The 23,369-nt window shown below is 43.5% G+C and overlaps 1 protein-coding gene across 1 annotated transcript; it reads right to left on the reverse strand.

The window, feature by feature from the left end:
• Window positions 1-2,816: 2,816 nt before the first annotated feature.
• CBLIF (cobalamin binding intrinsic factor) lies at window positions 2,817-19,420 on the reverse strand. Its single transcript, XM_077748768.1, has 9 exons — window positions 19,342-19,420; window positions 18,247-18,423; window positions 16,931-17,044; window positions 16,357-16,497; window positions 14,365-14,546; window positions 10,441-10,618; window positions 8,878-9,079; window positions 5,565-5,683; window positions 2,817-2,878 (listed from the first exon to the last, which is right to left on the reverse strand). The coding sequence occupies exons 1-9, from the start codon at window positions 19,418-19,420 to the stop codon at window positions 2,817-2,819; spliced, it is 1,254 nt and encodes a 417-aa protein (XP_077604894.1).
• Window positions 19,421-23,369: the final 3,949 nt, after the last annotated feature.

The following is a 23,369-nucleotide window of genomic DNA, read 5'->3' on the forward strand; positions in this document are numbered from 1 at the left end:
GTGGTTCATGGGTTCAAGCCCTTGCATGGGGCTCACTGCTGTCAGCGCAGAGCATACTTCAGATCCTCTATCTCCCACCCTCTCTACCCCTCCTCTGCTTATGTGTGTGCGCGCTCTCTCTCTCTCAAAAATAAAAATTAACATTAAAAATTAATTTTAGTAGTATATCATACTTCTTTTTTAAAAAATTAATTCACTTTTGAAATTCAAGTATAATTAACATGCAGTGTTATATTAGTTTCAGGTGTACAATATGGTGATTCAACACTTCCATACAATACCCAGTTCTCATTACAAGTGCTCTCCTTAATCCCCATCACCTATTTCACCCATCCCCCAACCTGCCTCCCCTCTGATAACCAACAGTTTGTTCTCTATAGTTAAGGGTCTGTTCTTTTTGTTTGTCTCTTTTTTCTTTTTTCATTTGTTTTGTTTCTTAAATTCCACAAATGAGCCAGTAATTCCACTACTGAGTATTTACCCAAAGAAAGCGAAAACACTAATTCAAAACAACATATGCACCCTAGTATTCATTGCAGCAATATCAAGATATAGAAGCAACCCAAGTGTCCATTTACAGATGAATGGATAAAGAAGATATAGTCTATATGTATAATGGAATATTCTTTAACCATTAAAAAATTAAGATCATGGGGCACCTGGGTGGCTCAGTCGGTTGAGTGTCTGACTTCAGTTCCGGTCATGATCTCATGGTTCGTGGGTTCGAGCCCCATATCAGGCTCTGTGCTGACAGCTCAGAGCCTGGAGCCTGCTTTGGATTCTATGTCTTCCTTTCTGTCTTTCTCTGCCCCTCCCCTGCTCTCGCTGTCTCTCTCAAAAATAAATAAACATAAAAAAAAAGATCTTGCCATATGCAATAGCGTGGATGATCTAAAGGGTATAATGCTAAGTGAAACAGTCAGAGAAAGATAGATACCGTATGACTTCACTCATACATGAAATTTAAGAATTTCAGTAACGTTTACATATCTCATCATATGGACCCACCAGTGTTTACCTGTCCATTACTCTGTTGTCGGACAGGGAGACTGTTTCCACTTTTTCCAGAGTACAAATATTACGGCAGGTTATGAGAGAGCACTTACTCCCACTCCCTGAGGGTGCCTTCCACCACAGTGCAGTCCTGGCCTTCTTGGGCACAGGGATGTACCTAATAGGTATGTTTGGAATGAAGCCTCGGGCTGGTGGCTCCCACCTCCTTCTCCCAGGAACCACTATTTCCAGAGGGCAGGCTCTTCTTCTGAGAAGCTGGGAGGGGAGATCTGTGACGGAGCAGGTGAATCTGTCTGCCTCTGGGCTTCAGTATCAGGAAGTGTATTGAGTGTATTGAGCTGCACTTCTAATTACCTCAGTGGATGTTTTGATTCTTGTATATCTGTGTCCCATTATGATTCTCTCCTTTGTATAATTTTCAGAACTGGGATTTTGGGGAGGGGTCAAATTTAAGTACATTTTAGGTCTTTTGATACAATTTTCTTTCTTCTTCTTCTTTTTTTTTTTTAGAAGAGAGAGGACCAGAACACCAGTGGGGGGAGGAGGAGAGGAGAAGAGAGCAGAGGAGAGGAGAGGAGGAGAGGAGAGGAGAGGAGGAGAAGAGAGGAGAGAGAGAGAGAGAGAGAGAGAGAGAGAGAGACAGAGAGAGAGAATCTTAAGCAGCTTCTATACTCAGCTCAGAGCCCAAAGTGGGACTCGATCTCACAACCCTGAGATAATGTCCTGAGCCAAAGTTGAGAGCTGGATGCTCAACCGGCTGAGCCACGCAGGTGCCCCTTTGGATACAGTTTTCATATCCTTCGCTAGAAAGTTGGTCCCCGTGTTGACTCCTGCCAGCAGAGATGAAAGTTATGATTGTCTCTGAAAGCCTAATTTTTCTTTTCAAATATGTATATAGGATGTGGTTATAGATCTGTATCTCTTTTTAATATATAAAATATACATATGGGGTGGGATTTTAGATGTATATTTATATTTAATATGTGAAGCATGTTAAATTTTAATTACATACTAACTACGAATTATATTTATGTATTAAAGATGTATTTATATATAAAATACACATTTTAAACTTAATTTTACTAAGAATCATTATTAGAAATGGAAGGGGAGAATTACATCATTTACCTAGTTCTGTGGGAGCCTCATGTGAAATAATTTTGGCCATTTCACTAAGTGATCTGAAAAGTAGTCCTTGGTATAAGAAACAAAAATAGGAAGTTTAAAAAATATATCATTTCATTTGTAGAAATAAAGGATAGTATTGGTTAATTAATCAAGAAGATCAGAATGAACTCTAAAAATGTCAAGTGGGCTCTCTCTTCTCCCCTCATCCTAGGTTTAAATTATGACTGGCATTCAGGGGCGCCTGGGTGGCTTAGTTGGTTAAGTGTTCAACTTCGGCTCAGGTCATGATCTCACAGTTCATGAGTTTGAGCCCTGTGTCGGGCTCTGTGCTGACAGCTCAGAGCCTGGAGCCTGCTTTGGATTCTGTGTTTCCCTCCCTCTCCGCCCCTCCCCTGCTCACACTCTGTCTCTGTCTCTCTCAAAAATAAATAAACATTAAAAAAAATTATGACTGGCAGTCATTGCCTTGAGAAGCTGGATGTTTTCTTATGGGTCACAGATGTTGAGACTCCAGGGAAGTTTGAATCATTTATTTTATACAGTGTTTTCTATGTTTTTACCAGGAATATGGAAGCATTGTCGATATCCACTTTTTGGCATAGATTTGAAATGAAATGAACAAAAATTCCATCATCCTTTGAAGGTGTTTGAGAGAACCTGAAGCCACCTCGTTGTTAGTACTGTGTGAAATTGGCCGTGATGTGCTCATGGTTGACAGGTATGTAGTCAGCAACACCTAGAAGCAATCAGAGAAGAACATGAAGTGACGACCATGGTATGTATAACCACCCCCACCTCCCAAGGGATTAGCCCATTTTTGGAGGAGTAAAGTCACCACAGTATGAAATGGGAAGCTTGATTGGTATGGAAGAGTATGGAATTGAGGTCCAGGGAGTCTGTGATTCCAGGCTCAGAGTTACCATGTGGAGCATGTGTTGGATGGATAAGCCCCTTAAATTGTGAGAGTCTCTTTTTCCTCATGTATTAAATTGCACTCATAATAGTTACTTTGAAGAAACACTTTCAGGATTAGTACTAATGACTGCCAGATGCCTAATACAGTATCTGACATGTAGCAGGTGTGCAGTAAATGGTGGTTATTATTAAAATAGCTTATTTAAGCCAAATTTAGAGCATTCAAGGTAGGAGGAGCTCATGTTCACTTTTGAAGATTTTGCAGAAAATAAGGAAGGACAGTGGGTTGAGAATTCTTGTGTTTCAGGGCAGGAAAGTTAGATGATGGCAGTATTGATGGCTTCCAAGTTGCCGGATCGGAAAGAATGACAATTCCAGGCCCCAATCTTTTTGGATCTCAGAGGTCTTTCTGTTTACCATTCTTTCCTCAGAGAAGAAAAGTACTTGGCAGACATGAGAATAAGCCTGATTTAAGTTTTAATATTTATTTATTTTTGAGAGAGAGAGAGACAGAATGCAAGCAGGGGAGGGGCAGAGAGAGAGGGAGACACAGAATCCAAAGCAGGATCCAGGCTCTGAGCTGTCAGTGCAGAGCCCGACGTGGGGCTTGAACCCATGAACTGTGAGATCATGACCTGAGCCAAAGTTAAATGCTCAACCGATGAGGCACCCAGCCGCTCCAAGAATAAGCCTGATTTAGAGTAATTCTTGGGATGAAAGTGGTGGGAGAACTAATAATAATAATATTTAGCATTTTCGAACACATGTTATGTAAAAGACATTCTGTGTAATTCATTTCAAATGCATTATTTCTAATTTTCACCCTAAGCCAAAGAATGGCTATTACCGTTTCTATTTTATAGCTCTGGAGTCTGTGGCTCAGAGAAGGCTCATTCCTTGTCTGATACAGTTAGTCAGTAAGAGGAAGACCTTCTAACCAAGGTTATGTGATCTTATTATATGCTTTGCCACAATTCAACAAATTCTGGCTGCCCAGACTTTATTTTATTTTAATTTTTTTTTAGAGAGAGAGAGATCATGAGCAGGGGAGAGTGGGAGAGAGAGAGAGAGAGAAAGAGAGAGAATCTTAAGCAGGATCCATGCTCAGTGCAGAACCAAATGAGGGGCTTGATCCCACGATGCTGTGGTCATGACCTGAGTTGAAATTAAGAGTTGGATACTCAACTAACTGAGCCACCCAGGCGCCTGAGATTTTGTTAAATACCTGACAGATGCTAAAGAAACATCTCTCCCAGTGCTCTCTTGGATAGTGAGAATCTTCACAAAGCCACAGGCTCGGCTCTGCTGTGACCATTTGACTTCACCTCTCCCTGCACGGTGATGACTAACATCACCCTGACTAGGTGACATCATCCTTAGACCAAACCACACACCGGCGCTCTCTAGCTTGGAGGATATTTTAGTATTTGTGCACAATTTTAAAGAATGTTGAGGTTTTGCTGTCAAAATTTGTTCCTGTCTCTTTCCCCACACAAACATGCATAAGCATTCTTCTCTTTGGAGATTTGTTTTATAGAAAGCATTAGGGCAAAAAGAATGAACGTTGGGTGAAGCTATAGGAGAAAGCTCACTCGTGCTGCAGGCTGGAAGCCCGGGCTTGATTATCCCCCGAGCCCACGCTGGATGCAGGTCTTGCACAAGACTTTAATGTCTCAAAAACTTAGTTTTTTTTCCTCTGTAAAAAGAGAATCACCACTACCTGCAGAGCTGACGTGTGAAATAAGAGAACATCGCTGCACAAAGTGCTATGTTTCTCGTCCCTCGTACTTGTGTCCCACCGACCAGGAAGTCACTGTGCTTTTGTTTTACACCATTAATGTTTAAGTTTTTAATCCTAAAGTGGCCATCTTCTTAGATCACATGCTACTTTTCCCACCATTTCTTTTTCTCTCTTGCATTATCTGCTTTTTCCTTTTTCAGCTCTTACTGCTGTAAGTAGGTCAGTCCACTTTTCTTGGTCACTGGATGTGTCCCCATTGGCTCAGAGTTAGGATTTTTTATTAAAAAAAAAGCTATTTAATTAATTAATTATATTTGAGAGAGGGAGAGAGAGAGAGCACACATGTGAGAGCTGGAGAGAGGAGCAGAGAGGGACAGAGAGAATCTTAAGCAGGCTCCATGCTCAGCGCAGAGCCCAGTGCGGAACTCAATTCCATGACCCTGGGATCATGACTTGAGCCCAAATCAAGAGTGGGGTGCTAACCTGACTGAGCCACCCAGGTGCCCTACAAAAGCTGTTTTAGAAAGCCAGCCACCTGTTATATCTATCATCTATCTATCTACCCATTGCCTATCAATCATTCAATCAAATCACTGTATATATATTCATAATATGTATGTATGTATGTATACGGATAGTCACTGTATATGTACATACAATCTCACAATTATTTGTTGATTAAATGAATGAATGAATTAAAGAAGGGAATGAAAGAAAGTAACCTTCAGACTATGGAAGAGATTCCCAGATTCCTTTACTTTCTCACCTTCATTCAAAGGTGTTTTGCCACTAAGGAACTGCCAGAATGTCTTGTGATGAACATTTTCGGCAATATTATTGATGGAGGAGACGACAGGGCCCCAAGATGTCATTGTGGTTTCAAATCTGTAAGAGTAAAATCATATATGTGATTAACATCTCAGTTAGGTCAGGCAGTAAGAGGTTAAGGTGAAGGGACAGAGACATTCTTTTTCTTTTCTTTTTGAGAGAGAGAGAGGGAGACAGAGGGGCAGAGGGAATGAGAGAGAGAAAATCTTAAGCAGGCTTCCCGCTCAGCATGGAGCCCAACACGGGGCTCAATCTCATGACCCTGGGATCATGACGTTAGCCAAAATCAAGAATTAGCCCTCAGGGGCGCCTGGGTAGCTCAGTTGGTTAACTGTCCAGCTTTGGCTCAGGTCATGATCTCACGGTTCGTAGGTTCGAGCCCCGCTTCGGGCTCTGTGCTGACAGCCATCTCAGAGCCTGGAGCCTGTTTCAGATTCTGTGTCTCCCTCTCTCTCTGACCCTCCCCTGCCCATGCTGTCTCTCTCTCTCTCTCTCAGAAATAAAAAAATTAAAAAAAAAAAAGAATCAGCCATTCAAACAGACTGAGCTACCCAGGCGTCCTGGCACAGAGACATTCTAAATGCCTTATAGATCAGATCATATAATGCTCAAAAGAGGAATTACAAATGATTAATGAATATGAAATTACTTCACTTAGAATGAAATGAAATTAACATGAATGGAGAGTTTTTTAAAAACCTATCAATAAGTAAATTTAAGAAAATGTAAATGCCCAAATATGGGTGAATAATTACATATTCATAGGATGAATATCCAAGATTGAATTTTTTTTGCAGTTGCACAATTGTATTTTTCAATGATTTTAAGTGACATTAAGAATGCTCCTCCAAAAAACCTCCAAAACAAAACAAAAAAGAATGCTCCTCCAATAATATTCCAATAATGTTAAGTGAAAATGTGGGACATAAATTGTACACTAAACAACTATCCCATCTGTGTGATGCATCACAACTATATCACAACTATTTATTTATTTATTTATTTAAATGTTTTATTTATTTCTAGGAGAGAGAGAGACAGCGTGAGCAGGGGAGGGTCAGAGAGAGAGGGAGTCACAGACTGAAACAGGCTCCAGGCTCTGAGCTGGCAGTCAGCACAGAGCCCAACGCGGGGCTCGAACCCACGAACTGTGAGATCATGACCTAAGCGAAAGTCAGATGCTTAACCGACTAAGCCACCCAGGCGCCCCATATCACAACTGTTTATAATATGCATAGGACAAAACCACCTACAACATTATAAAAACATGTCCACAGTGATTATATAGTGGATGTACCATAGATGTTCTGTTTTCTTCTTTATGTATCACCCCTCCCCCACCGCCTACTTTATGTATTTATGACATTCACAGTCAGGAAAAGAAAAATCAGACAAAATTGAAGGTAAGCTCAGAGAAGTAGGAAGGTAGATTCAGAGGGTTGTTTGAAAACTGAGTGTTCTTGGAGTGCAACTTTGATCCCAACCTGGGTGTATAAGTCCGGGAAATTATGGAGCTGGGCTGTGGACAGCAGGCACGATGCACTGAGCCCAATCCTGGGGGATCGATTCCACATCGCACTCAGTTGTCACTTCCTCGGACTTGGTCAGTCGTTTTCTTTGGCATTTCTCTGTAGCACTGGGGTCGTGTCATCTTTCCTTGGAAAGGCTCTTCTCTTTTCCTTTCCAGGACCTGGCATGTCCCCTCTGCTCCTTCTGTTACCTTAGTCTTCTCCATATTTCTCTGCTGCTTCCTCTTTTTGCAGACTATAAGCACATCCCAAGGTCTTAATTTTCTCCTCTGGAATTATTTCTGTATTCTTCCTTTACAACAGGGCAGTAGAAGGAATATGAGCTTCACGGTCAAGATCTCAACTCTAGATCTCGAGTCTATTAGTTACATGTCATGTGATCTTAGGAATGTCACTTCGCCTCTTTGGGCTTAAGTGGTGCTATATATAAAATGGACATATGGATCTGTTTCATGTTTTTGTATTTTTTTTTTTTTAGGCTTTATGCTCAACATAAAGGGGCTCCAATTCATGACCCTGAGATCAAATGTTGCATGCTCTACTGACTGAGCCAGCCAGGCTTTTGTTGGGAGCTTATCTGCTACCTCCGCACGGTTCCTCGACTTCGATCATCACCTGTATCAGATGACCATCCAGTCTCTTTCACCTGTCCTGACCTTTTTTCCTAGGCCTTTGTCTATACCTCCCAAAGCTCCCTAATTCTTCTGTTTTGATCACCTACTATTAGACATGTCTAATGAATTAAGTCTTTCTCTGAAAGATATTCCTTCTTCCTGACGCTCCTAGCAGAAGTTTGGGAGGTTCTCATTCTTGCCTCCCTGCATCCACACCTGGGGAGTCCTCCTTGATGTGAGTGTGTTTATCCTAGATGCTATCTTCATTATTTCACAGATTCATGACCATAGGCACACTCCAGCTTGCCTCCTTGTCTTCCATTTTCAAACCAATTAAGATTTTACAACTACTAAGTTTTTCTTACTTAAAAACTTGCAATGCTTCTCCATCATAAGGAGTCCAATCTCCTGAGCCTGGTTCTTCAGACTTTTTACAACATCACCCAGCCTATCCTTTTAGACGTACTTACTTAATTCAAGCCTGTACACTCTTCTCTAGTCAAGCTGGACCACTCGCTTCCTGAATTCCTTCTTCCTGCTTCGATGTTTTTTTTTTTAAAGGTTCATTTATTTTGAGAGAGAGAGTGCAAGTGGGAGAAGAGTAGAGAGAGATGTAGAGAGAAAGAATCCCAAGCAGGTTCTGCACACTCACCATGGAGGCGATGTGGGGCTCGAACCCACAAACTATGGGATCATAACCTGAGTCTAGATTGGATATTTAACTGAGGACATTTAGCCAGCCAGGTACCCCTTGAATGGTTCTTTCTAGCCATTCCCTCTTCCTAGAATACCATCTTCCCATATCTTCCCTATAGTACTTCTTCTTTGAACATGCCCCAAAGGCACAAGCCTTTCTGGACTATTCTAATCCACAACGGACTCTCCCCTTTGAATTATTGTTTGGAAAACTCTGTTATACATTGGCTTGTGTGATTTAATGTTTCCTGAGAGCCTTGCCTAGTTGCTCATTTGCAGGCTTCTCAAGGGGTGATGGGATAAATATCTGTTAAATTATCAGAAGGAAAAACAAGTAAGAAAAGNGGGGGGGAGAGAACAGGAATTCAGGCGAGGCCTGGGGGGAATGGCGCGTGTTGCTTCCAGCACTCACTTGAACTTGGAGCTTCTGCGCTGTGCTTCCTCTAGGACAATGAGTAGCACTGAGCCAGCTTTCACACTGACATTGATGGTGTAGTTGAATTGCAGCTCCACCCCCCTCAGCTGGTTATTGATGGTGTATGTGATGGTGATGTTGGGTGATGAGGTGGCAGGAGGGTTGGTTTGGCTGGGGAGGCTTGGTTGCACCTCATGATCTGTGAGGAGCAAAGAGGCCAGATTTGTTAAAGATTATGGGGTTCGCACTGTTAGGTGCAAAATCGCTGTTATTAGCAACAACTCATCCTAAAAAAAAAAAAGAACATTTCAAGGAATGGCAATGATTTTGTGTCCTTTGTGGGCTGTTCTGAGGAACTGGGGTGGTCCATGAAGCTCTCATTTCCATTCTAGAGACTTGTTCTTGGCTGAAGAGCTGACGGCTAGTTTCACAAGGAACATTAGTTTTGTTGGAGGAGTTTCCACTGTGAATCTGGAGGCAAAGGTAGTAAGTTTCAGACCACTTAACAAACGACCTGGGCGACTATAGTGTAGCATCCTTGGGAAGATTCCATAGCTATCTTGTTAAGGTTGGGAAATCACTGGGAAGAAGTCTCAGGAGTCAGGTGAATGTGGCTGTGTTTGGTGTGGTTGGGGGGAGCTGGTTGGTTGATCGCTGTCTCTATAGATTCTGTTCTGAGATAGACAAGGAGCTTAGTCATCCTTGCTTGTCTCGGGAAGTTCATGCAACGTAAGATGAATAGTGCGTTATACTAGTATTTGGTTACAAAGAAGAGATGGAGGTATCTCTACCAAAGACTAGTTATCACTGGAGTGATACAATTTATGCAGATCTCCCACTTTCTTTGTGCACATTTATGGAATGTTTGAATTTTAAGTATCCTTGCATTATATTTTTAATTGCATAAAAATACAGATATTTCAAATCAAAGGGTAACGTGCCAGGTTTCCACACCATTCCTTTGGTGTGCCCAGAGTACCCAAGCTTCACATTGAGATCTCCAAGTCTGGGCTGAAATGCCAACTCTGTTCTTCTCATGAGTCTCTCAGACTAGATCAGTGATTGGCCACATTTGCTTTGCTTTTATGCTGTATGTGGCTCTATTTCTATTTAATACTTATTTCATTCTTCCATATGTTGTGGGTTTTGTCTATGTATCTGTCTCCTGACCTTGTAAAGAGCAGATATCTGAAGATACTGCATAATATTTGGGGCATTTGTCACATGAATTAATGAAGTTATATATCATCTGATTGTTAAGACCATGGACCTTCCCTCTTCACCATCATCTCACTTCACTATCATCTTCAGCATCATCTTTACCACCTACTATAGTAGGTGCTCATTTAATGTGTACTGAGTGAAGTAGACATGGGAGCTGAATGCTGAGGGCAGGCTGGCGTGACTGTGTGTTAACACACAGCATTTGGGCATTGGAAATCAGATGCGTCTCTGCCTACATCACAAGCCTAGATGCCACTTGAAATTGATCCACACGTTATTATGGGCATAAGTTGCCACTTTATACCATAAGGAAAGGCAGATGTTAAGAGTTCTTACCAGGGATGCAGGACACGTAAGGCACATCTAGGTATGTCTTGCCTTTCAGGGAAGGGAGGATTTGGGCAATGGACATGGGATTGTGGAATTTCCCCTGCTCAATCTCCTTGAGTATTGTGTCCATGGTCTTCTGGCAGTTCCACTCCTTGTGAGAGTGCTCCGGTGTCACAGAGAGTGCCTGGGACAGGAGAGAGAGCGAGAGAGAGGAGAGAGAGAGAGAGAGAAGGAGGGAGAGAGATTAGGCATAGCTGAGAGTTGGCCTTTATAAGCTTTATAAGGGATACACTTGATCACTAATCTTGGGGATCATCCAAAGTCCAAAACTGAGCTCCCCAAGGTTTAGGACAATGTCTCTCTTGTTCACTGCCATGTCCCCACCTCTTAGCTCAGTGTCTGTCACATAGCAGTCACACAACAAATATCTGTGCAACAAACAGATTTAGGGAACATTAATGGGGCTGTTGCATTTATGGTATGTATTATATAAAACAGTTCTTGGATGTAGAATGAGGTGAGAGCTGGGCAGAGCAAGCTCCAGGGGCAGCGTGAGTCTGGAGCAGCCTGGCCATCAAAACACAGGAGAGCTCTTTTGTTTTGTGTTGTCCTGCATACCCTTTGGTGGACTCCTCTCATACTTTGTATTCATGTCAGGACTGTCAGCCAGAGGCTCCACAACCCTGGCCACAGTGGTGGATTCATGGCCTGGGCTGGCTAATCATAGAGTGCCATCCTTCTGGGGACAGTGATTGGTGGGACCACATGCTAGCCAGGGCCCTTCCCTGATATATAGACACTCAGAGAGAGAATTTCTTTCTTTCCCACCAGGAGTATTCAGCTGGGACCATGTAAGTAAGCAGTGGTCTTCTAGTGACCATCTTTCTCAGCCACTTTGACGACACCGTGCACTAGGAGACAATTAGGAAAACCATGGCTGAGCGATGAATAGTGGTCCCTGAAACCATGATTTGAGTCCTTTCTTCTGGCTACTCCTGAAAGGACTCCAGGTCCAGACTCTCTAGTCTACATGAAATAGTACATCCCCGTTTTTTTTTTTTTTCTTAAGTTATTTCAGTTTCTGTTATTGGCAAAAATGATTCCTGGTAAATACACCAAGCAATCCATTCTACTTTGCTGAGTTTTATATCTCATGGGTCCAATAGAAGTCATAATTTCTTCCTACCCTTTGGGGGTTTGTTTGAGGTTCAGATGGGATGAGAAGCAAAAGCATTTTGTGATGTGTGTTATACAGGCTATCATTACCACCTCCCTCACTTTAGGGTGGTGCTGACCATGACCATCAGAGTACATCAACGGTCTAAGAGTGCTGGTTGACTGATCCACCTGAATCTTGACATGGGAAGTGAGCGAAGGGAGAGGAGGGTCTGAACTGGCTTTGTGAGCCAAAGACAGTTGATGAACAGTCAGAAAGTTTGGATAGGCATGACTGTCCCTGTTAACTCTGGCAACCATGAATTGTGGCTCCTGCCAGAGGCTACTTTACAGGGCAGTTTGGTTTAGGGGGCATCGAGTAGGTACTCCTCAGCAGCCATATCTTATTCACTTGCTATATTCACCTCTCAAATCCCTAAGGTAAGATGTAGCTCATTTGATAAAACATAACCAATGCCACCACTCTAGAGAGGAATAACACATTGCATTGTGAGAAGTCATTAATAACTTTGCATGATGTTTATCAGGCCCCTTTCCAAGTTAGATCCCCATCAGAGGAATTTTGAAGCCTTTGGAGTATTGATGGAAGCAAGAGAAGAAATTCTGGGATAGAGAAAGTGCCTCATGAATGCCTAGGGAAGCCATGTGGGTGGCCCAAGCTACTTGAAGGGCACTGGCATCCTGGAAGGTGATGAATGAAGGCTGAAAAGGGAGAGACTGTGAACAATTATTGAGCACCACATTGTGCTTGTGATTAAAAAAATGTATATATATCTTTGCAATCTTGTTATGGTCGGGAACGTGAAATTCAGGGAAATTCAATATTTTCCCACAAGGGTGGCAGATCTGGGATTCAAACTCAAGTTGTTACATCTCCAGAGCCCTTTGCTTTTTGACACCAGAACATTTTTAATTAGAAAAAAAGTTATGCATTAGGCATCTGGCAATTCTAGACTGCAGGCTGCGTGAGTAAACTCTAAGTGTGTGCCTTAACTCGAGTAGGAAGAGGATGTGTATCCTAACTGATTAGAAATCCATGTGGCCTGTGATATCTGGATAAGAGCAAGGTAGCAAGGTCTTGCCTTTTTTTTTTTTAATGTTTTATTTATTTCTGAGAGAGAGAGAGAGAGAGAGAGAGAGAGGCAGCGTGAACAAGGGAGGGTCAGAGAGAGAGGGAGACAAAGAATCCAAAGGAGGCTCCAGACTCTGAGCTGTCAGCACAGAGCCCGATGTGGGGCTCGAACCTACAAACCGTGAGATCATGACCTGAGCCGAAGTTGGATGTTTTACCGACTGAGCCACCCAGGCATCCCAAGGTCTTGCCTTTTATAGGAAAAGCATTATTTCTCAGGCACAGCTTATCAGAGTGTACCCTGTGGGTGATAAAATCCCAAACGGAATTCACAAGCCAAACTAACAAAGGCAAACATTTCTGTCGGGCACTAAGGTGAAGCAAGTTGATTTTAAGTGAGTCGTAGATAAAACCCATCTTATATCCCCTTCCAGACTGCCTGTGATACTCCACACAGCTGTCTAGACCTGAGCCCAGGGATTGGTCTTGTATGATTCAGCCATGGTAACAAACAGTCTTTCATTCCGTGGCAAAATTTCATTCACCGTGACACAACACGGAAGGTGACCATGTTCTCATTAATTGCTCCTATACATGGCGCATGGGAGTGAGGATTTGGTGTTTACTCTTATGTTTAACATAAACTAATTTCTAGTCTGTTCATGCCCTTTGCTAATTTCTAATGTGTGGAACCAGGGCCAGTCTCCACTCCTCCCCATGAACGATTTCTTCCTACCACTAGCTTGTATCAGGTTCAGGGCTGGCATTGTAATTCCATAGTCTCTGTTTCCTCAGCTTCCTGAGTGGAGAAGGTCATGATGTAGTTTTCCAATTAATTGCATTGGGCATTTTGGGACTTTGGAGCATAAACTTCTCAGTTGGGGTTAGAGGATTTGGCCACAGGTGACCCTTTAATTTCTGATTCTAGTTGGTTATCTCCCCCCGTATCTTTAGTATGTCTTCCATGGGAGAATGCTGCTCTAGTCAACCCTCATCAGTTGAGGGGGTTGCATTTGGAGATATATCAAGGAGCATCATAGAGAATCCAAGCCTGGGAATCTGAGTTCCCAGGGAAGCATAGGATTGGGTATGGTTGGGTACCAGACAGACTTGGTTCTGCCACTTAGAGCACTATGTGAGGTTGAAATGAGATTGAGACTATAAAAGAGTTGACAAAGATTAGACATTCAGTCAGCTTTAGGTTATTTTCATTAATCACTTTGACTACAAGCCCACATTTTTGGGATCACAGTAAAGGGCTAAAAAAAGAACACTTGACTGGCAAGTTGGAATCAGAAAATTCTATTTTTTATGAGGACCCGTTTTAATATCCTTATTTTTTTATACATCACATTTTCATCAGTGTGTAAATATTATGAACAAACCAATCATTATCAGTAATAAACTGATATGTTTCTTGGATTGATTTGTATTTTCCAAGGATGAGAAAAGAATTCATGTAGTTTTATTTTCACACTTTGCCTATGAAGTAGGGAAGAATCAACACTCAACCTGCATTTTACCAGTAGTGAGACTAAGACATAAGCACCACAAGGAATCTACCTCAAGTCACACTAGTTGGTCTTTCTCAGAGATTTCCAAGATGTCTGGCCTCTTGATCCTACAGTCCCGCCTTACCGTATTGGCATGGGCCCAGTTGAGAGCGTTGGCAATGTGTTTACCTGCATGGCGAGGCCAGTACTGTAGATGTTTCCAATGATGCCATTGTCTTTGATCCTCATGCTAATATTCTCCACGACATCCTTCAGTACCTGACTGAACAGACTTCTGTAACCTTCCTCTGAACCTACTGGGATCTTGTTGTACATACAGGTCAGAGCCAAGGTCACCATTGCTCCCGTGTCTGTGAATCACAGGGAGGATAAGGCAACCATCACCACAACAGTATGAACAAGCAACATTTATTGTCTTCCAGCTACATTATCTCCTTTATTCTTCAGGACAGCCTGTGAAGTAGGCCCTATAATCATCTCCATTCAAGAGATGAAGAAATGGAGGCTCAGAGAGGCCAAGTAATGGCCCAAGGCCACACAGGGCCAGGATCTGAATTCAGATCTATATGACTTCACAGCTCATGCTTTTAATTAATGTAGACTGGCACTCTATTCAATCGCATTTCTCTTGTCCTAGTGTTTTTACTTTAAAAATGTCACCAATCCTTGAAGGCCAAGCCATCACCACCTCTCACTGAAGCCTTCCCTGGTCAGCCCAGTGCCACAGGTGCAGTCTCTTTCCTGACCTTTTTTATCATGTATTGTTTGGACCTGTTTTGCAACGTCAGAACTCTGCTTTGTTTTGTTGTTACCGTGCTCTGTGAGCTCCTGGGTGGCAGGAACGTTGCACGCCCCATGGCATGCAGCACAGGGGCATTTTCATGATTGGCATGGGAAAGTGTACATGGACTGAATGAGCAAGCTCTGGCAGAACAAGACCAGAACAAATGCAAGACTTGTCTGATGACATCTTTTCTTTCACTGGTTTTCCCCTTCCTACTGGGATCTCCACCTGAAATTTGCATAACCTCATCAAGGAGGACCGTGTTGTTGAAACCAGTGTTGGCAAAGAAGTCCAAATTTCCCTAACTGACAGAGACACCCCAACAATGCATTAGGTCCCACTCTGCTCTTGACCCCCAGGGAGAGAACTAGAGCCTTTGCTTATTGGTCTGAAAGCCTGAAATGAGAGAGTTTGCTTGAGACAAAAGAGGTTGTTGAGGCAGTATGGGTAACAGTGAAAACCTGAGATACACTATTGCTTGGAGAGTGGCAGAGGAGAAAAATGTGACCATGAATGAAGGGCATACAGCAATGTCCTCACAGAGGGCATTATTCACAGAAGGCGCCGTCATCTGCAGAAGAGTGGACAGAGAAGGACATGGTGCTATAGGGGAAAAGCTTCCATTCACAAACAGCTATAAGGTTACAGAAAAAAGGAATAAGATGGTTCCAGTATATCCTTGAAGGGGAGGAGCGTCAATATCTGTTTATTTATTTAAAATTTGTTTTGTTTATTTATTTATTTTGAGAGAGAAAAGAGAAAGAGATGCAGAGAGAGAGAGCAAGAGAGACGGAGAGTGAGAGATTCCCAAGCAGGCTCCCAGCTGTCAGCGCAGAACCCAATGTAGGGCTCAAACTCACAAACTGAGATCATGACCTGAGCTGAAAGCAAGAGTCGAGCGCTTAACTGACTGAGTCACCCAGGTGCCCCCAGGCAGTATCTGTTCAATAGAAAGAGATTATCAGGATGTTATAAGGAGAAACATCGAGAAGAACAGAGTGTGGAATCATTAGTAGTGATACAGAGAGGGTTCGGTGTAGGGCTGAGTCTAGACACTGATTTCATAACTTAAGAATTTACCTGGAAATAACTCCTGACTTGGGTGACGTGCCTATTGTTTCCAGTGGAGAGTCGGTCATTGTCAAGGCACTTCAAGTATCATCCTGGTTTCTTTGTTTTACTATCTCCCTTTCATTTATTCCTTAATTCACATGTCCAACAAATACCTGTCAAGTACCTCCCATCTGCAGACATTTTCATGATCCTGGGATCTTCCTCCGTGGAAAACTCCCCCTCCCACTTTCCCCTCTGGCCCCCCATTCATGCCCTTGATGTTCCGGGCTCAGGGCAGCGTTTGGGAGTGGTGACCAACTCACCCATGTTGAAGGGGGAGGAATTGGCCAGCAGGATCTTGGCAAAGCGGGCTGCGATGGGTAAGGTTGTCTCTGAGTTCTTCTGGCACAGTGCCAGGACCGCCAGACTGGGCCCATAGAAGGTGGAAGCCTGAGCATTGGGGCCTGGGAAGGGGACAGAGGGCCTCTGTAAGATTGACATCCACTAGAATTAGGACGTTCATGAAACAGGGAAAAGCCAAACCTTTTAAATAGAAATTTTTAGAAAACCTGTCCAAAAAGAAAGACTCCATATTAGCAAAAGGTAACTTGAACATTTCTCAGAATAAGAATACCACTCGGTGTAAGAAGAGAATAAAAGGGATGAGGCTGTCTTTGGGTGATGGGTTAAGTCTGTGTCCCTGGGGACAGTGGTCTTATCTGGTTCACTTGGAATTGAAGTGAATATCTCACTGTGGGATGATCTCAGGGATCCTAAGCAAAGGCACTTTGTGTTTCTTCCTTCACTTTCCATCTGCCCATCTTTTCCTTTCTAGGCTTAAAATTCTCAGGAAGGATCATTTGCCTCACTCTCCCCTCCCTTCTGATGAGATCTTACTTGAAGGAGCCCAGTTTTCCATTTGTCTTTGTAGAACTGAAACTTTATTCCCAGGGTCTCGGCAGGAGGAGGTAAGAGCCATGATGGTGAGGGCGAGCTGGCCAATGGTCAGGTCTGTGGAGGAGAGAACAAAACAGTGACAATGGTATTCTCAGGGGAGAGTGTGCCAGGGGTCAGGACTGAGCTCTCTGCTTCTTGTACAGATCATTTTGAATTTTTAATAATGTGACTAGATAGGGTTTTTAAAGAAGATTTTATTTTTAAGTAATCTCTATACCCAACACGGGATGCACACTCACAGCCCTGAGATCTAAGAGTACTTTTCTGACTGAGCCAGCCAGGCGTCCCTAGCTAATTTTTTTTTTATCTCTCCTGCTTAAGGAAATAAGTGGGAAAAAATTCTCAAGGAGTGTTTAATGTGGTGACTACTCTGTGACTTGACAACTTCATCGAGAATCTCTGGTATCTGTTGAGAAAAGCAGTAAGAACACCCATACGAATTCATACCTGCAACTAACTTTAACTTTGCTGTCTCACTTGCTCATCAGGGCTACTCCTGTGAGGTAGGCAGAGCAGAGATTTGATTATTATCATCATTCTTATTATTACTGTTAGTGTTCTTCTTAGAATGGTCTACATTTCCGGGGTGCCTGGGTGGCTCAGTCGGTTGGGCATCCGACTTGGGCTCAGGTCACGATCTCACAGCTCATGGGTTCGAGCCCTGCATTGGGCTCTGTGCTGACAGCTAGCTCAGAGCCTGGAGCTTGCTTCAGATTCTGTGTCTCCCTCTCTCTCTGACCTTCTCCTATTTACTCTGTCTCTCAGAAATAAATAAAACATTAAAAAAATTAAAAAAAGAAAAGAATGGTCTACATTTTGCAGATGAAGAAGTGAGGTTGGTCAGGATTCGTGGCTTTGTCCAGGTCACAGAGTTATTTTTGTTTTTTAAAGTAGGCTCCATGCCTGGAGCCTAAGGTGGGGCTTGAACTCAGGACCCTGAGATCAAGACCCAAGCTGAGCTCGAGTTGGACGCCCAACTGACTCAGCCACCCAGGTGTCCCAAGGTCATGGAGTTTAGATGTGGTAGAGCCAGAACTGGAAGCCTGCTCTTTTTACATCTGATCTAGAACCATTTCTGGTTTACTGCCCTCTTCTATGAATGCTCTGATGTCACACACATTTCTTTCCTGGTTTGTAGGGAAAGGTATTTGGGTGATTCAGGCACAGCTGCAGGTTGCATGGGAGTAGGGGTTGTGTGGAGTTAGGACCTGGGACTGGAGAGTCAGGAAGCGTTCAGAGGGGCTCTGACTTCTCACCGGCTGTGTCACTGGCCATGAGCTTGTAAGTCAGGAGCTTCTGGGCCTCCACGTTGTAGGCTCCGGCCAGATTCATGGCGATGAGGATGCTGGGGTTTGGGAAGGCTGAGCTGGTCACGGAGCTCTCCATGAGCACTTGTATGCCATTAACCAAGGGCTGCTGTGCTGGGGGGACAGCTGAGAAGAGAAAGGCATTTACTAACCCCCAACCTCTCTCTCATCTCAGAAACATGTTTCCTGCGAGTCTATCAGAAGACAGGATCAGCACTGGTACCTTCCAGCACACCCCCATGTAGGGATGATTATCAACGAAAAATGGAGAAAACCTTTTCCTCTGAGGCCAATTAAACCCAACATCTTCTCAAATAACCCTTATCTTTAAGAAAGTGATTTCTCACTTAGTAACTTCAAGCAATATCATTCATGGGCATTTCATATTATTTCCAGCATATTCCTCAAAGTCACTGTCTTCCTTGCATTTTTTTTCTGTCTGACGTGAAAAATATGGGAGACTTGGGGTGTGACCAGTCCTTGGTGGGACCCACATCCCCAGTAGCAGTGGTACGTGGTGGGAACAGCTCTGAATGCCTCTCTCTCTGCCACCAGCCATCATTCCTGCACCGGGATTTCAATCTCTCTTAATGTAAAATGCACAGACTTCGGGGCACCTGGATGGCTCGGTCAGTTAAGCGTCTGACTCTTGATTTCAGCTCAGGTCATGATCTGAGGGTTCATGAGATCCAGCCCCGCATCAGGCTCCATGCTGAGGGTGCAGCCTGCTTGGGATTCTGTCTCCTGCTCTTTATGCCCCTCCCCCACGTGTTCTCTCTTTCTCTCTCAATCTCTCTCAAAAATAAATCAATAAACTTAAAAAATAAAAAATAAATAAAATGCATAGACTTCCTTCTGGAAGAACTTGCACTATTCAGGTGGGAAAGCTGAACCCTGCAGTCTCCCTGACTCACCCATTCAAAACTCCTACAGTGGTTGCTGTTTCCAATCACTTTCTCCTCAGCCCACCTCAGCGTGTGAGGTTTGCCCCTGTCCCCAGGGTCACAGCTTCCCTGACCTCTCTGGAGGAAACACTGTACTCACAGCATGAGCGCTGGGTCTGGGTGCTGGTCCCAGCCACAGCCCAGAGAAGGTTCAGGAGGTAGAGGGTGAACCAGGCCATCCCACTCTTTTCTTGTCCTGTCTATGGGTCCTGTGCCCAAATCCCAGTGTTTGAAAGTGGAGTGTTTCTCTCCTTTCTCTTATATATGCTTCTCTTTGTAGAACAGTCTGCCCTCCTCTCTCTCTCAGCCACTCTTAACCACTTACGCTGACCTCTCTCTCCCTGAGGGAACTAGTTTCCATTCGCTTATCTAAGTACTCTATACCCTGCACAGTGTGTGAAGGTGACTTCCAGCTGGCACCGTCAACATGAGACTCTTGAGGTTGAGTATGTAGTAAAGGCAGTGATGACAAGGTGCCCTTTACCATGACCCTGGGGCAGTAGGTCAGGAGCTTGGCTGGTGAGGGAGTGAGTATAGGCGGGCTTTCCTCCTGGGCCTTTTAGACACCTGCTCAGATCACCTCCTGGCTGTTTTTTTTTTGTTTGTTTTTTTTAATGTTTATTTTTGAGAAAGAAAGAAAAAGAGCGAGCAGGGAAGGGGCAGAGGGAGAGGGGGACAGAGGATCTGAAGCAGGCTCCACACTGAAGCAGGGAGCCCGATATGGGGTTTGAACTCATGAGCTGTGAGATCATGATCTGAGCCAAAGTCAGATGCTCAACCGGCTGAGCCACCCAGGCGCCCCTGTGGCTGTTTATCAGCAACCACTTCCCTGAGGGTCAGGCAATTCCTAAGGCACTGCCTTACTTGTGGGCAAGGCACATGCTTTACAATATGCCCTTTAATGTAGTCAGTGAGGACCTGCCAGGTGAAGTCAGCCTTTATGGTTAATAAGTCACTGTGACCTAGATCTCAGCCTTGGCTCTTGGAGGCTGTTTGACTTCAGGCAAGCAATGGACTCAAGTTTCCCAGAAATTGTTTTATTTGATTTCTCTTTCCTTTTCTGGGGACAAAGCAGTTTCAAACACCCAGCACTTTCAGGTATTATCTTTAAAGTAATAATTAGAAAATGTGGGCGGGTGGGGCGCCTGGGGTGGTTCAGTCGGTTAAGCATCTGACTTTTGATTTCAGCTCAAGTCATATTATGGTTCGTGAGTTTGAGCCCTACTTCAGGCTCAGTGCTGACATTACAGGGCCTGCTTGGGATTCTCTCTCTCTCCCTCTCTCTCTGCTCCTCCCATGCTCATGCTCTCAGTCTTTCAAAAATAAAAAAGTTAACTTAAAAAATACTTAGACAATGAGGGATCAATGAAGTATAAGAATGAAGTATTACTGTACTATAAGTATTATTAATACCATAAGTATTAAGTTTATATATATATATATCTCAGAAATAGAGCTATATTAAAGCAATACCTCCCTATAACATACAACAGAACTAATATCTTGAGATTATGAAGGAGGGTTCTAATTTTTTTGGTAACTATTAGATTTTAAGGGGCTTCTTTTAAGGGGACATTTTTCAGTGGCTCCCATCTTGGAATAAAATTCGAAATCCTCTTAATGGCCTACAAGGCCCTGTAAGATCTGGCTCCTGGGGCTTTTGGGCCTCACCTCCAACTGCTTTCTTCCCCTGCTCCCTCTGCCCCAGCTGCATTGAACTTCTTGTTCCCTGAACCCATTACCCGCCTTTGCACTTGCCGCCCCCATTGCCCAGGACGCTCCTCCTCCAAATGTTCTCATGGTGGCTCCCACACTTCCTTCATATCTTTGCTCAAAGGCCAGCTTCCACCCAGACCTTCTGTCTCATGTAGGAGATAGCCTCATCCCCAAGGACACCACTGTGCCCCTTACCTGCCCTGACTCCTCAACCTCTGTCACACTGTGCACACGGTTTGTTTCCTGTCTCCTTCTCCACTAGAATGTTTACTCTCAGGGGAAAGGGTCTTTGTCGCCTTTTCACTATTCTATCTCCAGCCTTAGAGCCACTACCTAGTTCACAGTAGGAATAGAATAAAGACTATCTGGATGAGCAAATTAATGAACAAATATAAGACCTGGGTTACAAAGCATTTTTCTTTCTTGGCTAATGTTGGCGGTTTTGTGATGAGAGTGTGGGACACATACTGGGGTGCATTAGACGGCTTCTAACATGGCTCCATGTTCCCACCTTCTGGTTCACACCCTTCTGATAATGCCCTTCTCCAGAGTTTGGGATGGCCTCAATTCTAATGAATATACTATGGCAAAAGTTATAAGATGAGGTGGCAAAAGACCATGTTCCCTCTTGCTTGCCGTCTCTCTCTGGCTCTTGCTGCTTGCTCAGAGAAAGCTGGCTGCCATGTTATGAGCTGTCTGATTGGGAATCCTATATGGCAAAGGACTGGGAGCAGCCTCCAATCAACAGCCAGGGTGGGAGAAATCCTGTCAACAACCATATGAATGAACTTGAAAGCAGATCCTTCCCCAGTTGAGCTTGAAGATGATGCCTCAGCCAACATCTTGACTGTGGCCTTGTTGAGAGACCTTGACCCATGGAAACCATGAGAAAATAAATCTGGTTTTAGGCCATTAGGTTTTAGGGTGACTTGTATTATTAACTAATACATGGTGTGTGGTGGGAGATGGGGTCAGAAAGACAGCGTGAGTCTGCACAGTGGAAGGTTTTGCATACCATGTGAAGGAGTGGTAGGCACAATAATGCCCGCCACCCCCTAACATGTCCCCATCCTAATTCCTGGGACCTGTGAGTCTGTTAGGTCACATGGAAAGGGGGAATTTAGGTTGCTAATGTGCTGACTTTAACATAGAAGATTATTTTGAATTATTGAGATGCCCCTACTGTAATCAGAGGTCCTTATAAGCAGAAGGGCATGGTGGGAGCACACAAGTCAGAGAAGGGAATGTGGTGATGGAAACAAATGTCAGAGTGATACAGTTGCAGGCTTTGAAGGTGGAGGAATGCCATGCCCTCCAGAAGCTAGAAAAGGTGAGGAGATGGATTCTCCCCTAGAACCTCTAAGAGGAACTCAGTCCTTTCAACACCTTAATTTTATCCCAGTGAGATTCATTTTTGACTTTTGACCTCCAGAGCTGTATTTGTCATCAGCTAAATTAGTGGTCGTTTTGTTAGCAACAGCAAGAAGGGTTGGGAACCCTCAGGATTATGAACCCAGAATAGCACTGACCTTGGGTTCCAGAGGCTGCTCATGACCATCCTGGGATGAGCCACACCCTGTGGTATGCGTCTTTAAACATATCCTTCCTTACAAATTGCCACTTACAGCCATGGTTGCTGCAAGACTGATTATGATACAATTATCTCACTTAGCAAATAACTTACAGAACAGGAACCACACAGGCCATACATTTCTTAATTCATATATTTTGACAGCTCTTGGGTAACCATTGACTGAATTTGTTTATTCATTTATTTGCCTGTTTTATCCTGTGTCTAGTTTTCTGGTATCCAAGTACCCAGACTCTCTCTGGACATCTGAAAGGGTTATTTGTGTTGATTATTCTGTGGCAGCGGATGGAAGTCTTTTCCCTCAGACTCAGTCTCAGTTCTGTCATAGTCCCAAGCCTTGGGAGCTTCTCATAAAGCATGTGTGGCCAGAGCTAGGATTCTCCGGGCAATGTCAGTAGAATGCTAAGGGAATGTTACTCCATTAACTTCCGTGTCTGTTTCTGAAACTAAAGGCATCCCTATCAGATAGCAATGTTACTGTATTCTACTACGAGACCACTGATTAGCAGAAGCTCAGCTGCGTCTGTTAATAATGGAGGTCGCAATGCTACAGGGTAGTTTAGAAATACAGTGGCATAAAATGGAATTTTGTATTTGACCCAATGAGAGGACTTAACTGAGAATTGCAAAAGAAATGACTTTTTCATGCTGTGATTGGATATTATTTGATTTCATGTCAGCATGCCAATGAGACTATCCTTATAGTCCATTTGGGCGAAGGAGTCTAATACAAATTGTGCTTTACTGGTGTTGACTGGTTATTATTAAGATGAGCTAGAATCATCGAGACATGGTCCAGAATCTCAAAGGGACCTATTCCA

The sequence above is a fragment of the Crocuta crocuta genome, unplaced genomic scaffold (genome assembly GCF_008692635.1).
Source record: "Crocuta crocuta isolate KB4526 unplaced genomic scaffold, BGI_CrCroc_1.0 scaffold323, whole genome shotgun sequence".
NCBI classification, from domain to species: domain Eukaryota; kingdom Metazoa; phylum Chordata; class Mammalia; order Carnivora; family Hyaenidae; genus Crocuta; species Crocuta crocuta.